Source organism: Clinocottus analis, unplaced genomic scaffold (genome assembly GCF_023055335.1).
Source record: "Clinocottus analis isolate CAN_PGR_092001 unplaced genomic scaffold, fCliAna1.0.p SCAF_18, whole genome shotgun sequence".
In the NCBI taxonomy this organism is placed as follows: Eukaryota; Metazoa; Chordata; class Actinopteri; order Perciformes; family Cottidae; genus Clinocottus; species Clinocottus analis.
Window position 1 is genome coordinate 3396852 of NW_027175909.1, and position 27786 is coordinate 3424637.

The 27786-nt window shown below is 47.1% G+C and overlaps 1 protein-coding gene across 2 annotated transcripts in view; it reads left to right on the plus strand.

The window, feature by feature from the left end:
• The window catches only part of mpp7a (MAGUK p55 scaffold protein 7a), a 119046-nt gene that overhangs the window by 19159 nt on the left and 72101 nt on the right, over positions 1 to 27786 (plus strand). For both annotated transcript variants that reach the window (XM_068582053.1, XM_068582054.1), the window contains exons 2-3: positions 6079 to 6247; positions 18958 to 19076. In XM_068582053.1, the coding sequence (XP_068438154.1) occupies positions 6211 to 6247; positions 18958 to 19076 (156 nt within the window). In that variant the 5' untranslated portion in view covers positions 6079 to 6210. The remainder of the gene's footprint in view (positions 1 to 6078; positions 6248 to 18957; positions 19077 to 27786) is intronic.

The following is a 27786-nucleotide window of genomic DNA, read 5'->3' on the forward strand; positions in this document are numbered from 1 at the left end:
AGAAGGGTGGAGCCCCCGAGAGCCAGGCAGGAAAATAAACTAGAGTTTCAGGTCTGTTCAGGTTGAGCCGATACACCTGGTAGGCGGGTGCACAGAGGAGTTTTAGTCAGTGCACTGCGATAGTGTGGCGGGCTCGCTGCTGTGTGCTCGCTGCTGTTTGTGTTGCAGGAAGAAAGTGTCCCGGTGAGTCTCCCCCACACACACACAGCTTTTCTTTCCATTTGTATACTATACAAACTATAGTATAGCTTATTTGTTCGTTCAGATCTCTTAAATCCACCCAATGTCTTTATTATCTGGGAACAGGTGTTTCTGTGGTGACAAATATTGTAAGGACAACGTGACTTTGACCCTTTTGTCTGTTTCATTGTGTGTTGCTTTGAATTGTGATATTTTTATCCATGTTATGTTCCCTGTGTGGAGCAGCAGGCGCCTTAAAGCCAGTTTGACACGTCCACCAGACGTTCATTGTAGCATTCTGCAATAAACATCTACGACACGAGTGACTCCCAGTCTGTCACCTCTTGATTTTCTCAGTGATCGTGACTCATATTCTTCCATAGCAGCAAGTTCCCGAAACATCGTTTCATTTCTCTTGTAAATTACGTGAATCTGTCTCCTGTTTAAAAAAAAAAAAAAAACTGTTCCAGGCAGTTGCGTGTTGTGGCGTCTGCGAGGGCTGAGAATGACTTCATGCGTCTGGAAAGACAGGTTGACCTGAACACAAATCCGTATCTGCGTGCGCAAACCACAGACACACACACACACACACACAAGCAAATGCATTTTATGTGGAAAGGCTGGACGCGTATGAGCACCACGTGGCAGAGTTTTGATCCTGAGCTGTCAATAAAAGTCCTACCTGAGACCAAGAGAAGAGAAGCTGACTTTTCCTGCTTTCTCTGTCAACCTCGAACCCCCCATAATCTATTACCATATGCTTTTTAAAAAAAAAGTATTTTTGTGCAGTTGTATGAATGCGCTATAATATGGCTCATCGTTGGTACGGCTCCTGCGCGGCAGCCGGTCATTCCAGGCACATCGGGCGTGCCAGGCACCGCGGAGCCTTAATTGAAGCAGCCCCGATCCCTCGTAAAGCCAACGGCTATTAACGAGAAGTCGTATGGCACGCGCCTGGAAAACGCAGCCCCGTCCCGCCAGCGTCACGCGCCTCACGCTTAATGGGAATCGACATGGCGACATCTTGGCAGCGCCGCGCCGATGGAAGGAGGAAAGACATTATTCGACAATGTGTTTTTCCACGGAAGAAACGAGAAAGCTGGCATCGGGAGGGTTTTCTTATGTTGCTTTTATTTTTCTCTCGTAACGGTCTTTCGGTTTCAAAATGTCATGCGGATGAACATTCCCCTGCACCACGGTTTAATACACTGCAATTATGCACAGCCCATTGAAATGCAGGTCCACCGTGTGCCTGTGTGTAAATGAATGTTCGCCGCTACCACAGTTGGATACACTGCAATTATACTCTTATGATTGTGTCATGTATGGTTGTGTGCGTGTGGCTGTAACTCCATCCCCTTCTGTCTGTCTGACTTTGCACTTTGCGGTTCCTTAAAGCCATTATGATGTAGAGTAGCTGAAATACAAATTGATTTTACATCCAATCTGTCTTCGCAGCTCCCCTATACCCCATACCCCAAAGCTGAAGCTCACCAACGGGTCCTGAAGTAAAAGAGCAGAGTTTTCCATGAAAAGAGAAACCACGTGGCAGCACACCTCCTCTTCTGTCTCGGTCACGTCGGGTTCTCTCTCAACGGCATCGCGGCGCAAATATTTAGGAGCCTGTTTCGTGTACTTGGAAGATTGTGTGCTTTCGGCTGCCTCGGTTGACCTTTTGTGCGAGCGCACAAGAACATGCAAAAGCAAGATAGTGAACCCTTCAGCATACAGCTGTTAAAGACACACACCGCCTGTAGCCTTGGATGCAGGATTATGAAGCGGTAGGCCATGAGCTCGAAGGAAAGGATGGCTCTTTGAGAGTGGATTTAGGTGAGAGTATTTATTTACATGGTGCAGCTGGCAGAGTCAATGAAAAATATTTTCTCATTTAATTAACAACTTTAGTGGAAAATCAGATTTTCTAAAAGATTTGATTTAGAATGGGCATGCTTTCATAGATTTAGACAACCTAATCGTGTTTCCTGATATCTCAATATCATATTTAATGGATTTATTGCCGAGCCCATGGTTTATTTTACCAGTACCAAAAGGTGTGGAATAAATAGTCAGTGTTGTAATTTGTTTGCTTATTCTTTGATCGCATACTCTCATTTATATCAAATTCTTGCTATATTGTCTAGCAAAAGTACTTTGGCTTCATTTGTTCCAAAAAAACAAAAAAACAAACCCAACAAAACATGACTTCCCACAACCGATCGGTATTGGAGGGATCCATGAAGGCAACAAACACATGGACAGTAAAACCTTGACCTCTCCTTAATGAAAGACAAAGATAAGTGCGGAACCAAAGCCTCACAATGTTGCAACAGACGGTACAGACTTGGTAACCTGAGCAGGTGTCAAGCGGACTGCCAAATAGATCTTCTGTCGTCTCAGCGAGGACCCGGTGCAGAGAACCTCGGCGGATTGGAGCGGAGCAGCAGACCTCGAAGCTGGTGGCTCGCTTTGGAGCAAACTGGCCCTTAGAGCTGTAACCGGAGCAGGTGTGACAGGGGTGGCGTTGGATGGGCGTCTGTCATGCGTTGAAGGGGATCAGCGTCGTTCACGGTGGCCCAGTAAAAACCCCGGCCAGTAGCTGGCTTTCCTGTCACTTGATGTGGGACAATCCAGGACAGAAAAACCCAACACCCCGGGGAGGTTTCAGCAGTGCTGAATGGCAGACTTGACCTCTCTTGACCTCTGCCGTGTCCTGTTGTAGCGCTTGCTGCCTGGGGGCCAGATGGAGGCAACACGAGCATGGAACCATCCTTGGTGGGCCGCGTGAAGGCCTTCAGAAGTGACAGGTCTTCCAGTCACTCATTTCACCTCCTGACTCTGTTTTTCCCGTCACTAACTTCATCAACATCCAGCTGGGAGTCAGGCGGGTCCAGCCCTCGCCCTCCCGGCTGGACGGACAGGCTTGTTTTTGAAAAGTGAGGAAGAATAACAGTCTTCCGCACCTCCTTGTTTCCATCCTTCTACCTATCCATCACCTCGGGCTATTTTCTCTATAAATACTGATTCGACCTCTTATTTCACACTGAACAGACACAAAGGGCGTCTCCTGACATCCACACATGCGGGCCTTTTGCTGGGGAGAGGGGTTTTCAGGTCCGGTCACAGCTGGATTGTTTCAGGGTCAAGACTCCCTGCAGTTGTGAAAGTTCCCACTAGATGGCGGCAGAACCATTCGAAGATGTCCGACTTCACAGCGGCAGAGGACGCAATCAAGTGAGGCCCAGCTCTTGTCCACATGGTGTCCCTTTTCTCCCCCCATGACCATCTGATATTGTGTGATCTCCACAGACACGGTTAGAGCATTCTGACAGTGGGGAATGTTTCTTCAAGCCTGTCTCTTATGATCCTTTTGGGCCTTCTTTAAAGGTCCCAGGTGTTCCCGGCTCAGGGACATGCTTCCTGGCCCACCAAAAGCCCCTCAAATGGAAAGATGGATCCCTTGTCAGATTGGGGAATATGTGGTCATTCCCTTTTGGATGGAACTAAAGACCGAACGACTGATATTGCAGCGCGGCATACCTAAGGAGAATTCATGTCCCTTGTCTTTCCTTGCGTCTGTCATTCCAATCACAAAGGCTTATGACAAAACCGTGCTCTGTGAAACACTGAACTGATTTAGCATGGGTCAGTTCTCTTGGCAAGAGCGCACTGGCTGTTAGGTTCGGTCCCCTGTTCAAACCGGCCTGCTGGAGAGATTTTGTGGTCACTGCTCGAGGCGCCGTTGCCCTTCACTGCCGGTCCCCTTAACCTATTTTATTGAAGTATCCGAAGAGCTGAACAGAACCGAACTCCGGTTTCACCAGGTTTCCCGTCATGCAAACGACTGACAAATCTGGCCTACAAATTGGCGCTGGCGTGACAGAGGAGCGGGGTTCTGCGTCCTAGATCTCCCCTCGGTGGAAAATCAATCCTTTTTTTTTTTTTTTTTTGAAAGTGCTGTTTGATGAATGCACCATATTTTGAACATTTCAATCCAGACCAAAAAAATATATTTTTCTGATTCGCTCTTTAATGGCTTGCTTACCTGCTCACTCAGGCATCTTCTGGACCGCATTGTCTAGATGCTTTTTCCACAAAAGCTCCCTGCCGGTCTGCCGAGGCCCAGAGGTGAGTTCACATCACCGCATGTCAGACAGGCGTGGCAGCGATGCTCGACGTGGGCTGCAGTCTCGGCAGGTTTGAGCCTCGACCAAAGTGTGTTTTTGTAAGCGCATGCGGGGAAAACAAAACGCCAGGAAAAAGTCAGCCCGCTGCGCCCGTCACTGCGGGGGCTGACTGAGATTCTTTACAGAAAACACATTTGTTTTGAAATTTCCGGTCCACTTTTTGTCCACGGCGTAAAGTCCCAAACATTTCAAACTTCAGGTGCGTGCGGCCGACGCCACCTTGTTGGGTCCCAAGGTGCCAGAAAGGGCGCAGGTGTCTTGGCGTCTCCTTGCTGCAGTTCAGCCGTAGCCCACTGTGAGTCCGTGTCCACCCAGAGCCAGTGTTCCCAACTCTCATCAACATGGGAGACACAATGGGGCTTATCTCACTGCTGGTGTTTATTTTGAGCATTTTCATCTGAGGGAAGTGAACAGCTAACACGACCCCAAGGCCGCACAGTCTAGGTAACCGAGCTTGACCGGGCCACAGCACATGGGAGCTGACATATAACAGGTCATTAAGCTGCGTGTTGTAAAGAACCAACAGGCTTGGACCTAATTGTTTTCCATTCTCCCCATTTCAGATAAATCACTCGCGCTGGTGGCAGGACTTAGCTGGGCCTGCTGAGGTTTCTGCTGGCAGAGGTTGTGACAAATGTTGAGTTCATTGGGAGGAAGAGCTGCTCTGTTGTGTCAAAAAGATTCAGTGAGAAACAAGAAATCCCCTCTAGAAACATTTTAGTGCATCAAGATGAATCTATAATAATTGAATCATCGAATAACAGTCCTTTGAATCGAGCCTAGAGATTCCCACACCGAATATCAAAGGTGATGTCCCACCAACAAAGCGTGTTAAATTATCGAATTATATTTGTTTGCATAATCTTGGTCAAAAATGGTCATTTAAATTCTTAATGCTGCTCAAGGCTCACCAAGATGTGAGCGAGTCGAGGACGGGGCACGGTGGACTCCAGCTTCTTCTCCACCTTCCAGTTTCCTGCCCTCCAGTCTGACTCTAGGTCTGGAAGTCCGCTCCGCTCTGCCGTCTCCTCCTGACGACCGGCCGCTCGGCTCTTGTTGTGGTTCAGGAGCTCGTTGTCCGCCGCCACGTGTGTCCGCACATGTTCATCCACCGCAGTGTGGGGAGAGATTTCAATGAGCCACGGGCTTTTTATTCGTGTTCGACATGCCCGCTCTTCCTGTCCCCGCTCTATCTGGCTTTCCAGTAGAGCGCCATTCTTTACGAAGCGGTGCTTTTCCACGCCCGTTTGAGTTTCTTCACAGGTCTGTTGCATTCGCCTGCTTACTTTCCCCTCAGCGGATAAAGTTTCCCTTGTTTTCCGCTGGACGCTGAATAAAGCGTGGGGTAGCTAGTGTGTGTGTGTGTGTGTGTGTGTGTGTGTTTTAACTTGGGTGCTGGGTGAGGTGATGCTGGCTCGAGTACAAAGCAGGATGTTCAGCACCATAAGAAAAATAAGTGTTGGGTTGTAAACACCCAGAGTCAACTGTGAGTGTACTGTCAACACACACACACACGCACACGCACACCGTCGAGCGAGTCATTCGCTGTCGATCGCTGGCTCCCCTACACACAAGTGCATGTGTTTGCTAGTATGGCAGGTATACCGATCCCATAACACAGAACACAGTGTCCGCCGGTGACTGACACACACACACGTGCACGCGGCCGCTCGGCCATCTCACAAGTGGGCTCTAAAATGCTGTTCTCTCGCAGGGCTCCATGGCATAAAGCCTGCGCTCACATTCAGCCGGTCCCCGGGGAGAGCTGCCGAGGAGCCCACCGCCCTGACGTCCCGCTGCCATTTTCCACAGCCTGAGGGGAACCGGGAAGCAGCCGGCAGGAGCCATGCCCGCCCTGGCCACCGGAGCCGGCCACGAGCCAGGTACTGTGCAGAACCCCTTTAGGCCGGGAACACGAGTCAAAAAAGAAAGGGGAAAAAACACACACACACACACAAGAATGTCTGCACAATACACAAAAACAGCAAAACGCACTCATGAAGTCACATTTTTGAATGTCCACCACCACCAGTGCACAAACGGAAAAGAAGATAGCGATTGTGTGATCCCAGCCTTGCATTAAGTTAATACATTTATATTTAAGAGTCGGTACATCCTGGTGGTGCGACGCCACTTGAATTGAATTTCAAATTAGAAATGATTTGCCCCGAACTTGTCTTACGGCTGCTTTTCGTCGACCGCAGGTGACCTTCGAAAAACTGCGGTTGGAAAACAAACCAAAGTCCATTTGCACTTCATTTCACTCCTCGCCAAATGAAAAACACACCATTGCAAATATTCGCAATTTACAGTTTAACAACAGAGAGCGAAAGCAACGTCCAGATATGCTCAGGAGTGTGTGTGTGTGTGTGTGTGTGTGTGTACATGTGTGCGCCTGTGTGCGTCGGCGCGTGATGTCAGAATGAGGAACACGTCAAGCTTGTCAACGCCAAGACAGCTGCCAGAAATCACCACTTCTCCCCCTCAAGAGCACTATCGTCCTCTCAGCCTGGCTTAATGGCCGGCTACATCATCATCACACACACACACACACACACACACGCACACACACGCACACACAGGACCCAACAAAGATAGCAGGATAGCACAAAGGACAAAAGGAGGACAGACATTATGTCCCGCTCTGATGGATATAGAGCGTGTGCGCTCCTGCGTCCAGACTTTTAACAGAGTTGCCGAAGCCCCCGTCGTCCTGGAAAGTTTGTGCAGACAAAGTAGAAAGCCAGACCGTCAATTACGATTAGAGTCATTTTGGGCAATTACCGGCGAGGGCTCGGGTTTCCAAATAAAACGCGTAAAGACTCCTCCGGCCCATCTCCCCTGCTTTCCACCCCGTGATGGTGCCGTGCAGGTGAAACACGATGAACGTCTCGGTGAGGTCACAAATACTCGTGGCTGGCCTGGCATCAGGCCCTCGGGGGAGGGCATCGCACCGACGTGTTACACGGCGCGCGGGTCGTATTACTCTCGGCATCGTAACGGTAATACGGTTGAGATGAAGCTCCGTCGGGAGGACGGGTCGGATATCTGTCGTATTCATGCTGTGCCGCAAGAGACCGAGCGTTTCAGCTCCGTCTGTTCTCGGTCAGATTAGTTCACGCTCGATACGGTCTAATAAAAATAAATATGTGACGGATTAATTCCTGACCTGAAGCGCGTGACCTTCCTATGAGCAGCGCATGCGTTTTGAAGTATCAATATCGCAGTAGATCAAAATAGTGATCCGCGATTAATATTCGAATTAAATGTGCAGCCACCCAAAAAGTGACCTCCTTATTAAAAGATGTAATCATCTTCGTCAACTAGAAAGTCCCAGACATATTACATAAGTCACGTTGACTCCTCTGTAGTGATTCAGCCAACAGTCACTCTGTTCCCCGTTGAATTTAGCTGAATAACAAGAACGTCAGAAAACTGGATGAATTTGAATGTGTCGTAGAAGTGGAGGGCAACGCGCCTCCATTCGTTTCACGGATAGCAGAGGACGTGGCTGAGGTGAAGTCTCATTTCGGAGGACCTCTTTCTTCCACACGGGCTGCAGCGGGACCCTCTGCGCACTCCTGGAGATTTTGGCATGTCGGCAGCAACACCTCTGCAGACGAGCATAAATCCACCGAGACTAACAATACCTCCTCCGCATGCGCCGGCTGCCAGTAATCACAGAGACATGACTGGATCCCGCCAGGGCCTTACCTTCTTTTCATTAGCAGCACTACCATCTGCAGACCCGACACACACACACACACACACACACACACACAGAAGATGAAGTACCGTGCTGGCGCTTTTCACCTAATGGGGAAAATATTATCATTAATTGAACCATTCTTTAGTAGCAGCTCTCCTATTTCATCACCAGATTTTTGATGTGTAGATCTTATTAAAACGCTCATTATCAGAGTGTTTGGAGAGCAAACATGTGGGCAGACAAACGGAGGGGCACATGTAAAATCTCTCTCTCTCTCTCTGTGTGCCTCGGCCCAAATAAGCACAAAGGCCTCTGTGAGAATTAGATTCTAATAAATGAGACCGAAACAGGGTGAGAAAATAAACCTGAAAAACAATAAAGTGTTGGAATACTGACCTTAATATGTGAGCATGGGGAGTGCTGGGGAGACCGTCCCGGTGGTTGGGTTACTGTGGACTCATTTCACCGTGTGACTTTCAGAACTGCTTTTGGTAGCAGATTAACGTCGGGGGCTTTCAGGGCCTGCTCTCGGTGTCTGAAATAGTTTTTTTGTCTCGAGTGCGTCCAACCCCTCGCTCTCCATCCTCTCTCCATCCAGAAAGCCTTGCCCGCCCCGCGCTTCAGGCCGCTGTTGTTGGCTTCTGATCTCGGGATCTAACGCACATTGATTGAAACGTTCTAATGAGGCGGCCAAGAAGGGACAGAAAATTAGCTTTAAATTGTGCGAGCGCCTCACAGGGCTGATAATGGGCAGCCCCCCTCCGCAGACGCGATAAGTCAAAACTGTGCTCGGTTTAACCTGAACACCCCCCCCCTCTCTCTCCACTCTTCTCTCTCCTCCAGACAGCTGCTGTTTAGTCATTTCCCCTCCTGTTCAGCCGTGATGGAGTTCTGTTGCGGGCTCAGTCGGGGACAGATAACTGTTACGCCTCCGCTCAGTTTGGCTCGGCTCATCTCAGTTTATTTCAGCTCCCACTCTGGGATCTTCAGACAGTCAAACCCAGCCCACTCCTCTGTCTGCTGCACGCCATTTATCTCCCCACTGAGCTCCATTAGCAGCAAGGTTAAGTTTCGAGATTTTACTCTTTATTTCTTTCACATCGTGTGGGTGTCTGTGCTTTGTTGCTTTTACACAAAAAAACCTCTACGTCCCCAGGGCTCGACAGTGTGGTTGCAAATTTTTGTCCTTTGGCAATGATCATGGCTAGGCCTTCTTTACATATTAAAAGTAGGGACAGAAAACAGCCGAATGTGAACCCCAAAATAGATACATTTCCAATATGGGTTCATTAGTGATATTTAATTATTGCTGCTCATCCGTTTCAGAGAAAAGTCTCGGGAGGGGAAGTATTCCAGCATCTTTGAGCTGGATGGAAAGTCCAACATGACATCATATTTCATTATTAAGGAAAACTACACACAAAATGACCTTTTTGTATATCAATTAACTGTAGTAAATGAGGGGGGAGGGGCGACATTTAACAACATATTCAAACATCTGTTCACAAACTCTCACGGCTGATAAATAGCAACAAACGTACAAATGGTCATTTGGGGGGTGAACTATTCCTCTAAGTTGACAAATATTTCATAAATACAAAAAATTTGAGGCGACTAAAAATGGCAACCATATTTTCAGTTTCGGTAACCAGAAGCTGATGCCCGCCCTGCAGCTACTAAAAAAAAAAAGAGTGCTGAGCCCTGCTACTCCTGCACCATCACAGGATGTCCAATCAATGCGCCGAAAATAGGAATGTTGAATTTCAAGTTGTCATTGTTGTCCTTTCTAAGTTAACGACAACTAAAATGTCCGTCCGCTGCATACAGTTCCACATGTGTCTGAACATTTCTCTGTATGCAGTCGGACTCGGTCAGTTGAGTACGAACTTGCTCCATCTCTTGATGACGGTTGTGCAGTAATGGCAGCTCGCTGTCTGTGGATCAGGAGCTCCCTCAATTGCTCCCGAAGTCCCCGCTCTCCCATCAGAGACCCTCAGCTGTACAACATCTGGTCGATGTCATTTGGAGGTCAGCGAGCCTCCTGGAGTGGGAGTGGGTGTTTGCTCCTTGTAGCCCCATTTCCTCCCTGCTTCTGCAGTTATGTGATTGCCGTTTTGTGGTGCGTCTGTGGGGGAGAGGTGGAATGGTGTAGATGTCGGCGATTTAGAGCCGGAGACCTCAGAACTAACAGCAAGATTTTAATATTTCTTGGATACGAATAGGTGATGCCTTGCTATTTCTAGTTTTGGATGAATCTTAATGAAAATTGCTCCTGTCTGCAGCATCTTTTCACAAATTCAAAATAATCAGTAATTCCTGAGAATTAATTAGAATTGGACCCATGTAGTGTAATGCAATGTCTATCCATGGGTGATGTGAGAGAGTGTCTTATCCTTTGGTGTACTCTTTATATGTTCCTGTGTGGTGACATACAGTCACTGTGTCTTTTGCGATTGTGGTACCACATTTTATATCCTGGCTCTAGACCGGTCATTATCTGGAAAAGCTTCCCCCGAAACGAAGCCAATGGGCCACACATCCCTGAATGTACATCCTGCTGTCTTAATCGGTGATGGCCTTTTTTTTAACGTGGGTCCTGAGGACGAATGTGGCAAAAAGAAGACAAGACAGTCAGACAAGTTTGTCCTCAACAGTGTTTTTTTGTTCTGTTTTTATTTTTTAAATTTTAATATCTTTTAGTGCCCGCCTCAAAACTCCAGTATCAGTCGGGCTGTATATAATTAGTAGTTATGACTTTCTAAGAGACCTTACATTCATTTAACCTGCAGCTGCAGCTGGTTTCTCATATAGTCACATGTATGGGAAGCCATCGTCTGCCATCAGTCTTCAAGAAATGCTTTTGTGTCCGAACCATTGTCACGGACCAATCGGCGTCCTGTGAGGAGCTGCTGACAGCTACGACCGTGTCTTAGGTTTGTGCGTCAGACGACATGGAAAGGCGACCGTTCGTTCTAAACAACATTGGCGGAGGTGAGTTTAGACGCTGCATAGCATCAGTTATATCTTCATTGAAAGAAGAGCAAAGAACGACACTAAAAGCTTTTTTCAATGGAAGAGATGTTTTCTCTCTTCTCGAATGGCAAGAGTTTGATTGACAGATGGTTCACACAATGCCCTTTTCCAAACAGTTACAAATGACTGCTTGTTACACAGAACCTCTGACTCAGGTTGACGTGTACAAAGACATACGTTGCTGTGATTCCTGATTAGTCATCATTGAAATCTGCTGGTTTTGACTGACTGGTCAGCCCAATAGTGCTGCTAACTCAACTGCTGGCTGACAACCCCCCACCTCCCTCCTCCTCCATGTGCCATTACAGTCTCTGCATGGTGCCGCTTAAACAATACACCTGGGACCAGCCCAATTTCTAGCGCACGCACTCTTGAGCGGGTACTTCTAAAGACCCTGATGCCCTTTTTAATACCCATATTAAAGTTAACTGTGTTATTCCAAGCCGTACCTGCGTGTTCTATCAAGGTTTACGGCCCCCGCGCTGCATTTAAAGATAAGGGTGGTTCAGCCATGCACAGCTGCGGAGGAGGTGGGCGACACTCGCATGAAAGACTACACATGGAAATCTTGCGATGGGACAACGCTTTTACCAGATACGCTAATAACTTACTGGCTCCATGTGTGCATGTTTGTGCGGGAGCGTTAGATGAGCGATTCCAGCCATCTTATCCTCTCCAATCTTGAACTCCCCCTTTTTGGAAAAGGTGATGGCTCCATAATGATTCTCAGTAATGAGATGCAGACCCTCCTATGGTGAGGCACTTCCCTGTGTAGGATAAAATGCATACACAGAAACACTGATCTCTGAATCTTATGAGATCTAGGAATATGGTCATATTGTTGTTTTTTTTCTCTGTCGAGATAAACTTACTTTTTCCATCCTGATGTCAAGAATCCAGAGCATCTGGCCTCGTCATAGGAGGAGGTTGGAGGGGGGGGGCTTTGCCTTTTGCCTGTAGTGGTGGTGGTGGTGGTGGTGGTGGATGGGTGGGGGGGCGTTCCTCTGGGAGCTTCCATTTGTCGTGGTCCCTGGCCAGTAGCCGGCCCTGTGCCGCGGTGATACAGTACTGAAACACAACGATTTGTTGCCACTGGAAGAGCTCCCTGTTTCCAGTTACATCAGAACAAAAATTTCCACATCATTCTAGCAAAAAAATAAAAAACACAGGCAAAGGAAGCAGATGTAAAAGAAAAGAAACCAACTGAGAGTGAGGAACGTTGACTTTTATTTGTTTGAATACGAAGAGTTCTTTCTCTTTCTGTTGAGGTAGGATGACATCCTCCACTCTTCCCATCCAAGGCACACAGGCTACTAAATCGGTCACTGGCGGGCATTACATGCTCACTTGCATTATAAAGAACCTGAAAACAGCTTTACAGGCCGTGTGCGCTGTCTGACAACCAGGCAGTGGGATGTTGAGTAATAGCCTGCGACTTTGAGAGTGAGACGGCGAAAGATTTAGAGTGCAAATTCCAACCACGAATTTGCACCGCCATTAGTGTATGATTAAAAAATGAAGCCTTTCAGGTGGTATTGGCTCGCCCGCCCCTGATGTCCCTGGAAGACTCGCTGAAAAATAAGTAGCTGGCCACGGCTTTGGACAGAACATGTGGGCCCGAGCCAGGGAGTCTGCCGCTGTTTCATTGCCACCATAAACAGAGGTGGCAGGTCATTTGGACGGGGCTAGGTTGTTGTGGCGTCTGTGTTTTGTGTACCGTGTTAGAGGGAGTCTAAGCTTAGCTCGCTTGGGCTGGGCCAAACGTCAGCCTTTCATCTCCATCGGAGGAGAAAGAAGTTCTGGACGGCCACTGCCAAACTCGGCCTCCCCACAGACATCAGGACCTTCCATGCTGGCATCCAACCGACTGGCACTCCATCCTCCGCATCTCATATATCAGTCTTTATCCACCATTCGGTCTCTGTCATCGTCTTTTTGTCTGCCCAGATAGATAATCCTAACTTTTTCGTCTTTCCTCCATTATCAATTTGTCTCCCTTTCCATCTTTCCTTACGTTGTATATCATTTGTGAGTTGGAGGGAAGTTTATTTACTCCTGGACAAGATACGAAGTTCCAGCCACGATGCAGGTGCTTCCACTCAAGCCTCACTTGTCTGCGGTGTGATCGTTAGAACCGTTGTAGCCGAAAACACTGCTGGCTCGCTGAGGGATCCTGCAGACTAAACTATATGCATTCAATTATGCTGATTGGACTTGTACTTTTGTCCCGAGCTCTGTTTCCAATGTGCTGACAGCCCTTTGAAGCGTAAAGGTGTGACGAAGCATGGAGCAGAGGACGGGCGGGGCACTTGCTACGTGATACTCAATGGCATGTTGAAAATGGGATGAAATAAAGTAAATGCCTTTTTTGAAAAGCTTGGCTCAGCCTGGCTCTGAAATGCAACGTTTGATAAGGTCCTGCAACCTGGGGGTTGTTTTTGCTCCCCCTGAATGAAGCATGATCTCAGCAAGCACCGCGGCGTCTTTGTAGGCCCTGAAACGACACAGGCAGAGTTCAGCCTGCGGTAGTGAAACAGTCGATATATGATCAGAGTGACGGCTGATTGCACCTGGACCGGCCCACTGTGCTCGCTGAAGTCATTTTTCCATGCCGTGGAGCTCTAACCAACATCTTGCAAAAGCCACTCGCTCTTTTTTTTTTTTCCCCTTCTTTTTTTTTTTTTTTTACCCCTCCCAAATGATGGAGCTAGTCAGAGGCTGCTTAAATATCATTGAAGATGGTATTGGAGGGCTCAGTACCCTGACCTTTTTTTAATGAGAAGCGGTTAAGTCTTTGGAGCCGGTAATGGGAGGCTTGTGGGCTTGAACGGAGCACGAATTCCTGCTGTTGCGTTCATGGGCCAGCCTTATATATTACGCCTCTTTTACGGTTATATCCCAAGTAGAACGCTGCTGGACTCATTGTAAGTTATGTTTAAAGATCACAGCGTCTGCGCCGCTAATGCGTCGTGTAATTCTATGTAATTTGATGTCTGGAAGGTGAGGCCGCAACAGTGGCATGGCCGCTTAATCCAGACAACCAGTGCTGTGCTTTTCCCTGCTCCAGCTCCCTTTTTAAAAAGGGGTCAGGCGCTGGTAGCCTTCAGGACGGGACAGAAGCGGTATGGGGGCCGTGGGCTGATGACATATCAGTCCTGTGTTGGCCGTGAACATGGGGCCCTAAACACTTCTCCTTTTGTTTGGCACCTGACTCGAGTTAAATCCATCTTCCCGCCCACTGTCTGTCTCGACTTTCTCCCTTCGGGGGAGAACTTGTTTACACTGGTGCAGGAGTCATCATCGCCGTAATTGTTATTTCTTGCTGTTGCAGAAAGCCGTCACTCCCCAGTGTTCCTTTGTCCAATAGTGTCATCTCTCTTCTTCTGTCTGCACACACGCTTTAATCAGATGTTGTTTATGTCGGTATGTATCGCAGACGCCGCGTTCATTCACTGATCCTGGCTTTCATTGGTTTTCCCGTCGCTGCTCTGTCTCCGTCTGCCTTTCCTCCACTCTGGGATGGAGAGTGAGGGGGTAAATCAGACCCTGAGTGGATTAGGCGACAAAGTCTGCAGCTGCTTCTCTTCCCGCCACCCGTGGTCTGCCACCGTTTGTCTGTACACAAGGCCCTCGCGTGTACACAATGCCGGGTTTATAATGCGGAGCTGCGAAGAAAGCTCCCACGTGTTGTCACAACTCTCTTCCCCCGGCAGTCTGCCGAGTCTCTAAATGTATCCCTGAATGATATATGAGGGAGGTCAATAACTCATTCGGCACCTCGGAGAAAGTGCAGGGGGGAGGAACCCGAGTCGAAAACCCAGCGCTCATTTCCTGTTTCCGAACAAGTTCATTTTCACCAGACAGTTTGTCTTTCTGTGTGTAGCTCGGTTACAAGATGGAAGTGGGGTCCCCCAACATGTAAAGTTATGGACAGACTGATAAATTTGTCTCAGCAGCCCATGTGGCCCAGTCTGCCTCGTAAGTAAACGGCGCCTAAATTACATGTCATGCCGAGGGTCATATTTTAGAACCCATACGAACCCTGTGTTGGTGGATTAATCCCTGTAATTTCCTCATCTTGCTTTGCCCTAGAAACCCCCGTGTTGACCCGTGTGACGAGCAATTTGATGCATTTCATGTTCAATGCATTTCATCGACTGAGATTTGTGTGTTTTACATAAAAGGCATCCGTGAAAAACACAGTTATTTTCTTTAACTGCTGTGGAGGTGTAGGCGTGAGAGGGGAAGTGCTGTTTGGCAGTTAAAGTGGTCACTTCCTCCGTACGGGAAGCTTCTTGGGGCCCTGGCCTCTCCGGTTTCTCTGAAGGCTGTTTCGGCCATCCGGCGCAACATCATGCCGGTCCTCTGGACCTCTGGGCAGGGCTGGGCCAGCACTAGCCACAACAGAACCTCGTGGTCCACTACAGGACCCTGCCAGGTCCGCTACACACACAGCCGCCGCACGAGAGGGTCCAGAATAGTCCGGCCAAAACAAACCCAATGAAGCCAGACCAGCCCTGCAAGAAACAAGTCGGTCCACCCTTTAGCGGTGAAGGGTTGGCGCAATCTCGTTCGCTTTCTTCTTCTTCTTCCCCCCTCTCTCATTTTGTCTCCCAGTGTTTGCGCTGGACATGGTTTCTGATGTTTCAGACCAATACGTATGTGTCCATACATCTGGCACTGGATTTAGGTCTCGTTTCCACTTTTTATAGTGTCCACACAGTGATTTTTACCACCAGTGTGGTCACTCTTTGGCTCATTTCCTTTCTCTCCCTCCATTTCTCCTCCTCGCCTGTCCAGTCGTACATTCTTACATTTAATTTCAGCTTTGCAGAGTCCTTGTTTAGCTCTTGGCTCCGCTGCAGCTCATTTTCTGTTGTTGTTTGAAACCGGATTTCTCTCTGGTTCACAGGGTTCAGCCTGACACAGTGACCCCAGAAGGCGAGCGCAGTGGAAGCTTGTCTTTTCATCCATTTTTTCCCGTTATGTCGATTATTCCTGTGTTTCTCATGATTGCCGCATATTGCACATGTTGTTTAGGTTTACCCAGCATGAATAGGGAGGATTTGTTGTCAGAAGGAATAAAGAGTTGAATCATTGAGAGTGTAGACAGGCGGAGAGACGTCGGACCTGGGGAGAAAAATGCTTAGGGACTCTTGCTCTCTCCTTTCCTCATTCCCTCCCTCGCTCCCTTCATCCCCTCCTACTGGTATCTCACCGCGGCCAATAGTAATGACATTACCATATCTCCTTCCACACACACACACACATGCACACACACACACTCTTACTTTTACCGCCCTTCCTACAGCCCTCATCTCATGTCTACAACTATGTATGTATGTATGTATGTATGTATGTATGTATGTATGTATGTATACATCTATCTATCTATCTATCTATCTATCTATCTATCTATCTATATATTTAGATGTGTGTGTGTGTGTGTATATATATATATATATATATATATATATATATATATATATATATATATATATATATTTAGATGTGTATATATATATTTAGATGTGTATATATATAGATGTTCTGAGTTGTAAATGAGTGAGGTTGACCACAGAACCTCAACCGTTGGATGATCACATACGGGGGACAATATCACACACTAAGCTTTAAAGGGTCGCTGTGATGGCTGGTGCACATGTGTCCTGTGTAAAGCCCCTCTCTTGTCTTCCAGTGGCATTTTCCCTCGCCTCCCTTCTTCACCACAGAGCTGTCGTAGCGGTGAGGCATGAGGCGCTAACGCGGCACAGAGTCCGTGTTGTGACATGGGGAACAGGGTTGGAAATATCGGCTTGACGCATCCTGTGCTTCTGCTCGAAGATTGCCAAAAACCCTTCGTCCGAAATGGAAAGCACAGGGTTGAGAGTGGCACATGACACTCCATCCATCTGACTGCCCAGCAGCAGCAGCAGCAGCACATGACATAACATGCCATGAGCTAAGTTAGTCAGCCTTAGCCTCTCCCGCCAAGCCGCCGGAGCTGCCAGCACACACTTGCTCTAACCAAGTCAGAGAGCCCGCCAGTTCAGTCAGCCAGTCATTCATCTGGCCAACGACGTCAACCATTGTTTTCAATCAATCATTCAGCTCCGAATTACTCCGGTTGTGTGGGACTTCTACTTCTACTTCTACTTCTTCTTCTTCTACTTCTTCTTCTTCTACTTCTTCTTCTACTACTTCTTCTTCTTCTTCCCCTCTCTCCGTCCTCTGATGAAAGACACTCTCAGAGAGGTAGCCAAGCCGCTCAAGTTTGTTTTGACATTTCGATGGCTCCGCCGTAAATGTGTTTGGAATTTCTTCACATGATCGGTAGCATTTTCAAAGCGGTTTCAACCACTGCGTGGTGGTTGTGTTTTGATGAGTTTGAAGCTAGAGGAGGAGGTGGGGGCTTTTTAATGGGGCATTCATAAAGGGGTCTTTGATGCAAACAACCCAGCTTGACGGCACTCTGTACGGTTCTGACCTTTTGAAATTGTCCGCTAGTTTTGTGGATCCCAGCGGCCCCGAGGACCAGAACAGAGCGGTACACATGTATATCTGCTGCTACTCCCCATCGGTTCTGCTCCAAGACTCTGTTCTCTTTTGAAGGGCCTTCGCTCACACGCTGGTTTTGTGCTTCACTTCCTCTCCTCGGCTTAACCTTGAAACCATCATCTCCCCACTCCGGTTCTCTGTAAACTGAATTTGAAATAATAATCTTTTGTAAGCCGGGTCGGTACAACCTCGAAAGGACTTGCAGATTTCAGCATGTGTCGTTCTGAAGGGTTTCAGATTCAGCTGTTGCCCTCTGTTTCTGCCACCGTCACCAGGAAGCGGGGCGGCTGGAGCTCCTTGGGATAAGTTGTCGTTCTGAAACCGCAAAGTCGCCGGTTCGATATCCCAGTCTCCCCATAGTTTGCATATCGAAGTGTCTATGAGCAAGACACTGAACCACTAGTTGCTCCCCGGGTGCTTTTCAGTAGCCCAACGGTCCCAAGTTGCTCCCGATGGGTTGAACGAAGGGACCAAATTTCATGTAGGAGTATTAGTTTCTTCTTCTTCATGCAAACACCGGATTAAATACAAGTGCAAACGCCAAAAAAATGATATTTTGTATTTAAATATCTAAAATACTGACATCAGCCACACAGAGTTCATCCTTAGTACTTCTTCCAAAACTTCTGTTTAGCAAACTCACGTGCACGTTACTCCAGAGATTGATTGTTTGCAGGCTTAAAGGATGTGTGGATGGGAAGCCTCCCGAGGCATGTGTGCCATCTGTTTAGAGTTCATCTAACTGGAGGTTAATATTGAAGTTTTACACTGATCAAAAAGAAATTCTAGTGGCCCCACATGTGTGTTTCATGGTTGTTTCTGATTGGACACAGGACAGAAGTCTTCCTCAACCAACAGGAAAGGCCGAGACAATGGTGGGAAGTAGAGGCCGGGGGGAAATGCTTTATTGCCTCCTAAGTTTCCTTCTCGTTCCAGGGACGAGCAAAAGAGACGCATAAAGTTTGTCATACTTTCAGGTGCATATTTAATTTTTGTGCGTATTGGTCCCACAAAAAAATACAAAGAAGAGATGAAAATGACGCGTGTGAGCCTATAGAAGTGTAGGCATTCATGTGTATGTTTACAGATGCTTGGCGTTGTCTTGTCTTGACTGCCCATATGTATTCCTGCACACGTACAGCAGTTATGCTCTGCTATGTATTATTAAACTACAGATGTATGCACATCTGTTTCTATGCATGTGTTTTTTCGCGTGTGACTGTGCATGCACTAATTCCTCGCACTGCCATGCTGACTCTCTGCCCCCCTCCTTCTCCATATCCCCGTCCACAGGTCTGTATGAGCTGCTGGCGGCTCTGCCCTCCCAGCTGCAGCCCCATGTCAGCCGCCCGGAGGACAACACCTTCCTCCAGGACATGTTTGGGGAGAAAAGCCTCCGATCGCTGGTCAAGGTAAATTGAAAACAGGGCAGCTCTTTTTTTTAAGAGTTGTGTGTTGGCTTACAGGTGTACAGGAGATGTTCTTCAGCTACTTTACAGTATCGCTAGTACTCTCTCTCTCTCTCTCTCTCTCTCTCTATATATCTCTATATCTCTCTCTCTCTATATATATATATATATATATATATATATATATATATATATATATATATATATATATATATATATATATAAAGTTATAAGAGTCTCCGTTCAGACAGACAATATCTATTTCACCACTGGAAGAGGAATCTCCATAAATCTGCGTCTCGGTCTCTGTTACCCGTCGTTACAGACTCTGTCTCCAGCGACCCCCACCTCTGATCCGACCTCTCCTCTTCACATGAAAACGCACGCTTGCACCTTTTGCAGGATCCCGCTTCATTCAACCTCCTTCCGTGCGGGCTCATTCATACATCGCTCAGTTTATTGTCATTCCCACAGCCTACCCACCCAGATCTTCTCACTCAGCCTCTGCCAGCGTGAGCGGGCCTGTGGTCCGGTTACTGCCTGTTAAACTGGATAGCTGCAGAGTTTGTGGAGAGGATGAGCACACTTCATATCTTCATACGCTCGCAGACAGGCGGAGGTAATGAATGTAACACATTCTGTCTGTCTGCCCTAACCTCATTTTCACTTGGGATCCTCTGCAATTGGCAGCCAGCCTCCTTCTTCCTCTTCTCCTGCTACTGGAAAGGGAACAGTAGGGCTTTTGTGCTTTGAATCCGATTGTTTGTCAGTCACTATTCAACCAGCAAATACATGTAACCACTGCTTCAGCTCTTCCTCTGGTTCACTGATGTAACTGAGAATGCTTTATTGCTCAATTTACAAAGAAAACGTCTCTGATGGTTGGAGCTACATTTGACTGTGTCCTTTGTATATGGTCTCCATTTTGAAAGATTGCCCAGCACTTTTCTCATGTGCTGGCATGAAATATTCCCCCCTTTGGTGGTCTCTCTTTCTCTCCAGCCAGAGTCATTATGTCACAGAGACGATTGGGAGAGAAACATTGACATAATTTTCATCCCCTCCCTTTGGGAGGAAATCTTTTTTTTGTGTAAGCATGTTTGTTCAGGATCCAGGGTTGTAATGCGCCGATGTGAGCGTGTAAAAGTGCCTGAATTATGGCATACCTCAGACGCTTAAGCAAAACCCCAATGTCGGGTGTTAAGGAAACCAGACGGGTTTCATTTGATGCCGGGATTGTTATGGATGGCTAAAGAATAAGGCCTCTTGAACAAGGATAATGATGGGCAGGGCCTGCCCATGTTCAGGCTCTCATTCTCGCCGGCCCCAAAGAAAACACAGCGTACTGTGGGGCATAGAGAGTGATGCTAGTGAAGGTGGCATCATGTTTCTGTGATGGTTAGCCAGACATAAGGGTGGAGCATTCAATTCACCTCGCCCTCTAAACACCCCTGATTATACCTGGCTAAACTTGCGAGAGCAACTCAAAGGGGTTGACCTGTCAGTGCTGTTGAAACTGGAGTGCCATGTCCTCACAGGCTCTTTACCTGGTCTGAAGAAAGCTTTGCATCAATCTTCAGAATAAATTGTCCTTACATCACAAGCGGACACACAAATTATCAAAAGGTACACAAAGAGGAACGGTTAGAGTAAGATGGTCAGTGCGGCATCAGTAGAAATGAGGCAAAGGGAGCCAAACATGGACAAACTCATTTTACCGACCAGTCTTTGAGTAGTGAAGTCATCACATTTGGTTTTCTTTGCACAGTGTTCACAGGCTCACCTATGAGTTAAATAGCTGCACCACTGCTCTTCTCCATTGGGAGTCATATCAGGTTTCACACACACATATGGGGGGAGCCCCCAAACCAGGCCACAGAGCGTGAGGGATTAGTTATCCCATCTGACCTAGGAACGCCCTAAAAGCCCTCAGGTGGAGCTGGAGAAAGTAGCTAAAGAGAGGGTGTGTTTGGTAAGTGCCTTTTTGGATGGGTGGATTTACAGGAAGAAAAGGATGTCTCAGCAATACCAACCATACCAGTGGCAACAGGGTGGTGGGATCTTGGAAGTAGTTTCTCAAACTTTTGTTAAAACTGCTTACAAAGGTCAACACATTGAGTTTAATGATGGTCAAAAGCTGAAATGTCAGGTGTGTGTTTTGTATGCATGTAAGAAGAGCTGAATGGTCAATGATCAACTCCCTAAAAGCCATTCGAATATTTGAATCCCACTTTGTTCATGTGCCAGCTAGATGGTGAGTGGCTCTCAGCTTGGAGCCTCCATTCAGTAAGTATTAGGTTCAAGCTAATGTGACCTAATTCACTGTTGCTACCGTGGCAGAACAAATACCGCCAATACGATACAGCAACAGTCACGTCTCGCCATCGCAGCCACAAAATGATCAAATACGTCAGTGAAACTTCAAAGAACCACACTATTTCCTCACCACAGTGCATGTTTTGACCATTTTTTTCTTCCTCTTCTGTTTAATTCAATGGAGAGAAACCGAGCTGCTTTTAGCGTCTCTTATCATTAACGTGGAGGCATAAGTGGAAACTGCCCCGGACCAGACAAGCAGAACTATGTGTTTCCTCTGCTTTCTACTTGGTACGGAGACGTGAGCCAGCCTGTCAGCCCGTGAGCCAAATGGACAGACAGGCAGACATTGAAACACACAGAAGTACAGAACAACCATCTCGCCTTACAGCAGGGACCAGCTTCAGGTGAACATGGCTAGCGTCAGTGGCACACCATTAATAAAACCTTAATTGTCCCCTTCCTCTAAAGCCCCGCCGCCAAAAATCTCCACAGATTCCACCTTTTATTCCACACGGCTGTGAAGGGGATACTTTGGGAATAGCTAAACAGCAAAGAGAAAACACACACACGTCATGTTAATCTGACAGACTCGGCAACCCAGGTCGCTCATATGGAAACGATCAAGCCTCACCTGGGTAATTATGAAGCATCAGTTACTGGTCAGTCTGTCTTGGGGGAGAGAGAAGGACGAGAGGAAGAGGCGTCAAAGATGGAAAGAGACACCAGAATGTCGACCTACATGAAGACCTAAACCAGACTTCTTTCCTTCTCCCCTCACCTGCCCTCGTCAGATGGTTGGGACAGCCTCTCACGTCTCTCCTAATCCTATTATGTCACGGAGATGAAGCAAATATTTTCTAATATCGTCTTTCAGCGGGGCCCGTGGCTCGCAACTTCGCCTCATTTTGCAGACTTTTCATCGGTGCGGCGTCAGAGCTGACATGTAATGCGAGGGCTGGCGTGTATAGCTAGCATAGCTAAAACGACGCGGACAGTTCCCCTCCGTTCAATTAAAGAGAGTTACTTCGAGTGTGCTTTCTATAAATTCCACTCTCACTGTTCTGCTGCCAAGTTCCAGCTCCACAAAAAAAGCCACAGGAAATATAATACAATATTCAATTTCCACCTGCCTCAGGTGGGGCTCTCTTTAAAGACCAAGTTTCTGTCAGCAGGCCTTTAGCCAGGCCCCAAGATCCCTCATTTTGTGGTCAGTCAGTTTTCCCTTAAATGCTGCTCCTGTTAGTTGCTAATAGGCTTGGCACTTTCAACTTTGTTGCACAGCAACATTGATGCGAGCTTGCCAGTTTGTTCTTCAGTGCTGCAGGCCTTTAATGACATGTAAAGGTGCTGCAGCTGACGCTTGTGCCCAAGTGGAAAGTTTCAGCTATTTTTGGTAAATGAGCACATTTTCAGACAAACTGGACTGTATTCCTTGAGTACCAGACTTTGGATCCCATGAATAACTGGATCGCACTCTGGGTAGCCCTCCAAGCTCTATGACTCACCCGGTAATGTCCGTTCGCTCTACTCCTTGACGACAGCCGTAGACTTGCCCTTTGGGCACTTATCTTATCCTTTCCACACGTCAAAACATACCATGCTCCAGGTCCCCTTTACACAAGGAATATCACAAAAATGAAATTGTCCTAAACCTCTCACCCTGCTGGAACGGCTCTCTGTGACTCATTTAAGCCCCAAACCCTGTGCGCACTAATAAAACCTTTCTAATAGTCTGGTTCAGGACCGAGCCTGTAAACCTATACCACCTCAGAGATCCACTCGTACTGTCTGTGGTCAGCACGTTCTGCGCACTGGTCGCCTCTGATGTCTGTATTTATTATTTTGGGGGAATAGGAACCCTCGCGGGGAGTTAGGCAAATACCTGCAGGCTGCTTTGGAGAAGCGAGCTTCCATCCTGAACAAGAGATAACCTTCATATTCATGTCACCTCCCAGTCAACTCAGAGTAGACTCTTCTTTTCTTATTTGGTACGGTAGTGATTGTAAATTAAAGAGCATTGTGCAGATTCTAGATTTGTTTCCAGAAAATATTGTTTCTGACACAAGTCGGGTGGTTATTTACGGTTTGAAAACCTCAGTTGAATCCAAAATAAATCCCCCTTCCTTGCAATTTTATACTCCGTGCTTAGGCTACCGTCCAAATATTTTCATAGGAGTTTAATGGTTGACTACAGCATAAAGTCGAAAGATCATGCTCAATGTCCACAAACAAGCGCCTCTGAACTGAGCCAGAAGAGCTCGATGAACAGACGATGGATGAAGCCAAAGGCAAGGTTGTGATAGGGACAGGGGAAAGGAAGAGGAAAAACTCCTCAATCAACGGGCCATACTCGGGACTGTCTTTTGCACTACTGAATAAACTTTAACAGCACTGCTTTGAACCATTTCTACAGCAGGGGGGCAGTGAAAACGAGGAGAGGCCTGCATATCTACCAGTACTCATTTCTATTAGTCAGATGTCTGCATTGGTAATCAAGGTAAATCTCTGGAGCAATCCCACAACCATTATTCCAGGTCACTTTAGTTGACCCCGATTTTGTATTCCTTAGCAAAAAAAAAAGGGACTCAAAGTAAAACCAGAAGGTCTACACTATACAAAGCCAATCTTAATAGGATATGGAGCATAGGAGCGATACACAAAATATGGAAAATTAGGTTCATGGCGCCATAAAGTGTATTTATGGCTCCCAAATGGCCCGAGAACTGCCTGAAGACATCATGGGCTCACCTGGGGCTTTATAGGTAGTCTCCACAAAAGGATATGTGGAAGTGACAACCTCAAATGTCCTTAAATCGATCTGATTCATTAAGTCAAATGTGTTTGTCCTGGCTTAATGCCCTGAGTCATTCAGAATCCTGTTTCCAACCCGTTAGCTGCTATGTATCACATGAATGAGTGCTTGATTGATACATGCCACTTCCCTTGGTGATGTTGTTGCGGTTAGAGGCTGAAAACACAACGGAAAGCCTGCAACGTGGATTTTAGCTGCATGTGTCTCGAGAGCGCCTTAGTAGGTACACAAGTGTGACTGTGTCCTGCTCTTTCCTGGCCTGACAGAATACCTGGCGTCCATGGAGGTGGTGTCAGGGGCCTCTCTGCTGCCTGCTCCAAGAGCGCTAGGAGGAAATGTATCCCCGATCTAAATGATGTGGCTGTCATGGCTGTTGGCCAGCTGCCCTGGTCTCTCTCTCGCTCACTCTTCCTCTCCTTCGTCCATTGGATCTGCTGCTGGTTCTTAATTAGCCGTCACATTCTCCAGGCCTTTTCCACAACAAATGAGACGCGAGCCCAGGCACCAGACCGCTCTGTATGGGGTCTTGGTCAAGGAAAGGTGCTGGGCGAGTGTGAAATCTCTGCTGGGCATTGGCATATTTGCCCACTAATCAGTTTATGAGCCAGTGTCCTCAAGACTCTCATTACATTTCATTTAGCTGACACTTTTATCCAAAGGGACTTACATTTTTGCTCGATACACCGTAGACACAGCAATGGGGAGCAATTCGGGGTTAAGTGTCTTGCTCAAGGACGCAACAACATGGATTAGCTGAGCCGGACTGGAATTCTAACCACTGAGCCACAGTCGCCGCACTCTTCATGCACGGTTGTGGCGCAGGACCCCGATCCAGGACCAAAATAATTTTAATTGCCTCATACAATCGTTGACTTATGCATGCTCAAAAAAAAACGGCTGGGTCGTACAAGTATACCACGTCAGACTCTGCAAATGCAGCTAACTTTAACCAACTGTGTAAATGACCAGCGTAAGCATGATGAAGGCCACCTGTGCGTAAATGAGCCTGTGCTCATGAGATTTGTAAATGAGCGAGAAAATTGGAGCGCAGCAAGTTCTCCTAAATCACTCTTTCAAGCCACTTAAGAAAAAATGCGTAGGTGTGGATCTTGCATGAGACCCAATAATCCTACCAAGCGGATTACATGGCAAATGAAAATAAATATTTCACTTATATTCCAGTTTACGTGCAGAGGTGCATTTAAAAAAAGAAGAAAAAAAAAAAAGAGTTCGTCCAAAGTTTAACACGGCTGGTGTGGTGGACTTGTTTTTTCCTTCTTATACCCAGAAACCGCTTAATATCCAAGTCTTTCATAATGTTTAATAAAGTAGGTCTTCCTGCTTTCAATCAGGAATTTGAGCTTCTGACATCTTTACCTCAGCCTCGCAATCTGTTGGCTCGTTGGTTTGTGTACAACGCACGGAGCCGACCGTAAACGAGCAAGCAAACCCCAACGGAGAGCTACAATCTGCATGCACTGTATATATCACTCTATAGATGTCCAAAGAATGCTCCTAAAACCTAAATGGTATTTTTTTTCACCATGTAAACTTTCCTTGAGTACCTTTTTTTTTAAAGCGCCACACAAATAAAAGGTATCGTTAATATTATTATCGGCATATCTGATGGCCTTGATTGGATTATCCAAACAGAATATGCTGTTTGCACAACTCGTATCAAATTCAGAATATTTGGCATAAGTGTAGTATTAGTTTGCATGTAGTCAATGATTATAGAAAGTTAATCGAATTTCTGTCAAAGGGAGGCTTATCGACGGCATCGTAAAGTCTTGGTGTCGACAGAAAAAACAAATGTCTGAAAGCCTTGCCAGACCTTCCGTCTACATTTTGGTAGATTAACCACCACATAAGATTATTATTCATTTGGAACGGTCGATCCACGATGAAAGAGTGTTCAAAGTTCTCCCCTTTGTGTAAACTTAGTTACCACTAATGGCAATGCCGAGTGGATGCTGTCGTATCTAATATCTGCTCCGTCCTGACACTGGATTGAATTGAATTTTGGTCTGTGTAAACTTGCTGGTTGTTCCCAAAGCGGCCTGATGAAGAATGAGGCTGTCGTATCCTGGCTTGTTCACGGACCACAGTGCAATGTCCAGGACCTGACGCCATCACGACCAGGTCTCAAGCCAGCGCTTTGTAAGCTGACCTACGGGAACAGAAGAAAAGGCACATTTTCCTCTTTCTGCTTTTTGAGTAAACATATCATTTCACAGCTATTCTAGTTGCAACCCTGCACGTCTTGTCTGTGATGCCCCCCTTCCCGTCTCCCTAACTCGCTCTACTCCACCAGGCCACGGCGTGTTGACAAGGTGTTCTGGATCAGACCAAGTGATCGGGCCCTGGTGGGTTAACGCAGGCCTGATACCGGATCCGCTCCGGTGGGGAGGTATAGAAACAGGAGCGGGAGAAAGATCGTCAACCCCAACCGGTCCGGCCTGAAGTTTCCCGGGCAGTGGACATTAACCAGAGGCCTTGAGCTCAGGACTCCGAAACAGAAACACTATCCAGCCCTGTGATCTCCAGACCTCTCTTTCTCCCTCCATCAGCCCACCTCTCCATCTATCAAGCCTTCGCTCACTTGCATGCTCTCTCCCTCTCTCTGTGCCAGACATTGCTTGCAGAAGTGTGTCTGGATTAGCGTTTGTGAGGCTTTTTTCTCTCTCCTCCCTCGTACTTCCACGTTGACGCTCGGCCATTGTTCTTCTCGCGTGCCCTTTGATCATGAAGAGAGCATCAATACGGTTTGTATTACTGACTCATAAAGGATTCTTGAGAGGCCTCCAAGGTGTCTGACCCTTGACCTCAACAGTGATCCTTCGCAGTGGTTGGACCTCTCGTCTGAGGAAGATGAAGATGGATGTTATGTTTTGGTTCCAGTCCATCCTTGTTGGAATTTCTTCATATCAATTTCTTACCCGTGTTAGTGTTTTTCCTCACTTTTTCTCTCCTGCGTGTATTTTAAGCCTGTGGGGTATTTCTGGAAGCAAACACAGCGTAGTCAGCGGCCTCTGTGGAGACCGGACACACACTGCTCCTTTTGTAGCATGTTTTTTTTATTTTTTTTAAAGCTTTCTGTGAAGGTGCACATTCATTCATCTTTTCTCAGCCTCCACATCAGCTCTCCCTCTCTCTCCCCTTAAACTCTGAGCATTTTGATCCTGACTCTTCTGCCTTATTTTGCACCACATTTCTCATCAGAGAAGCTTCAGAATCCAAGCCTTTGATTCGTCTGTGTGTCCAGGAGTCGCGCTCTGGTTTGAGCTAAGCCCTCCTTGGCTGTAGCACACTGTCTCTCACTGTGTATTTTTTTTTAATTTTTACTTTTAAGGCCAGGCCACTTCTCCCGTTTGCCAGGAGCGCTGCTGCCTCACCAAGGGGACAGAGAACGCGCTATGCACAAAGCCGGGTAATGACTTTAAAATACATCACTGCGTCATGGACAGGCACTTGGAACGTGTCCTGAACTGTAAATAAAAAGCATTTCAATCTCGCGTTTGCTCAGCGAGCGGAGGAGAAATTCCACAGTAACTAAGTAAGTCGAGGTGGTGGAGCAGCAAC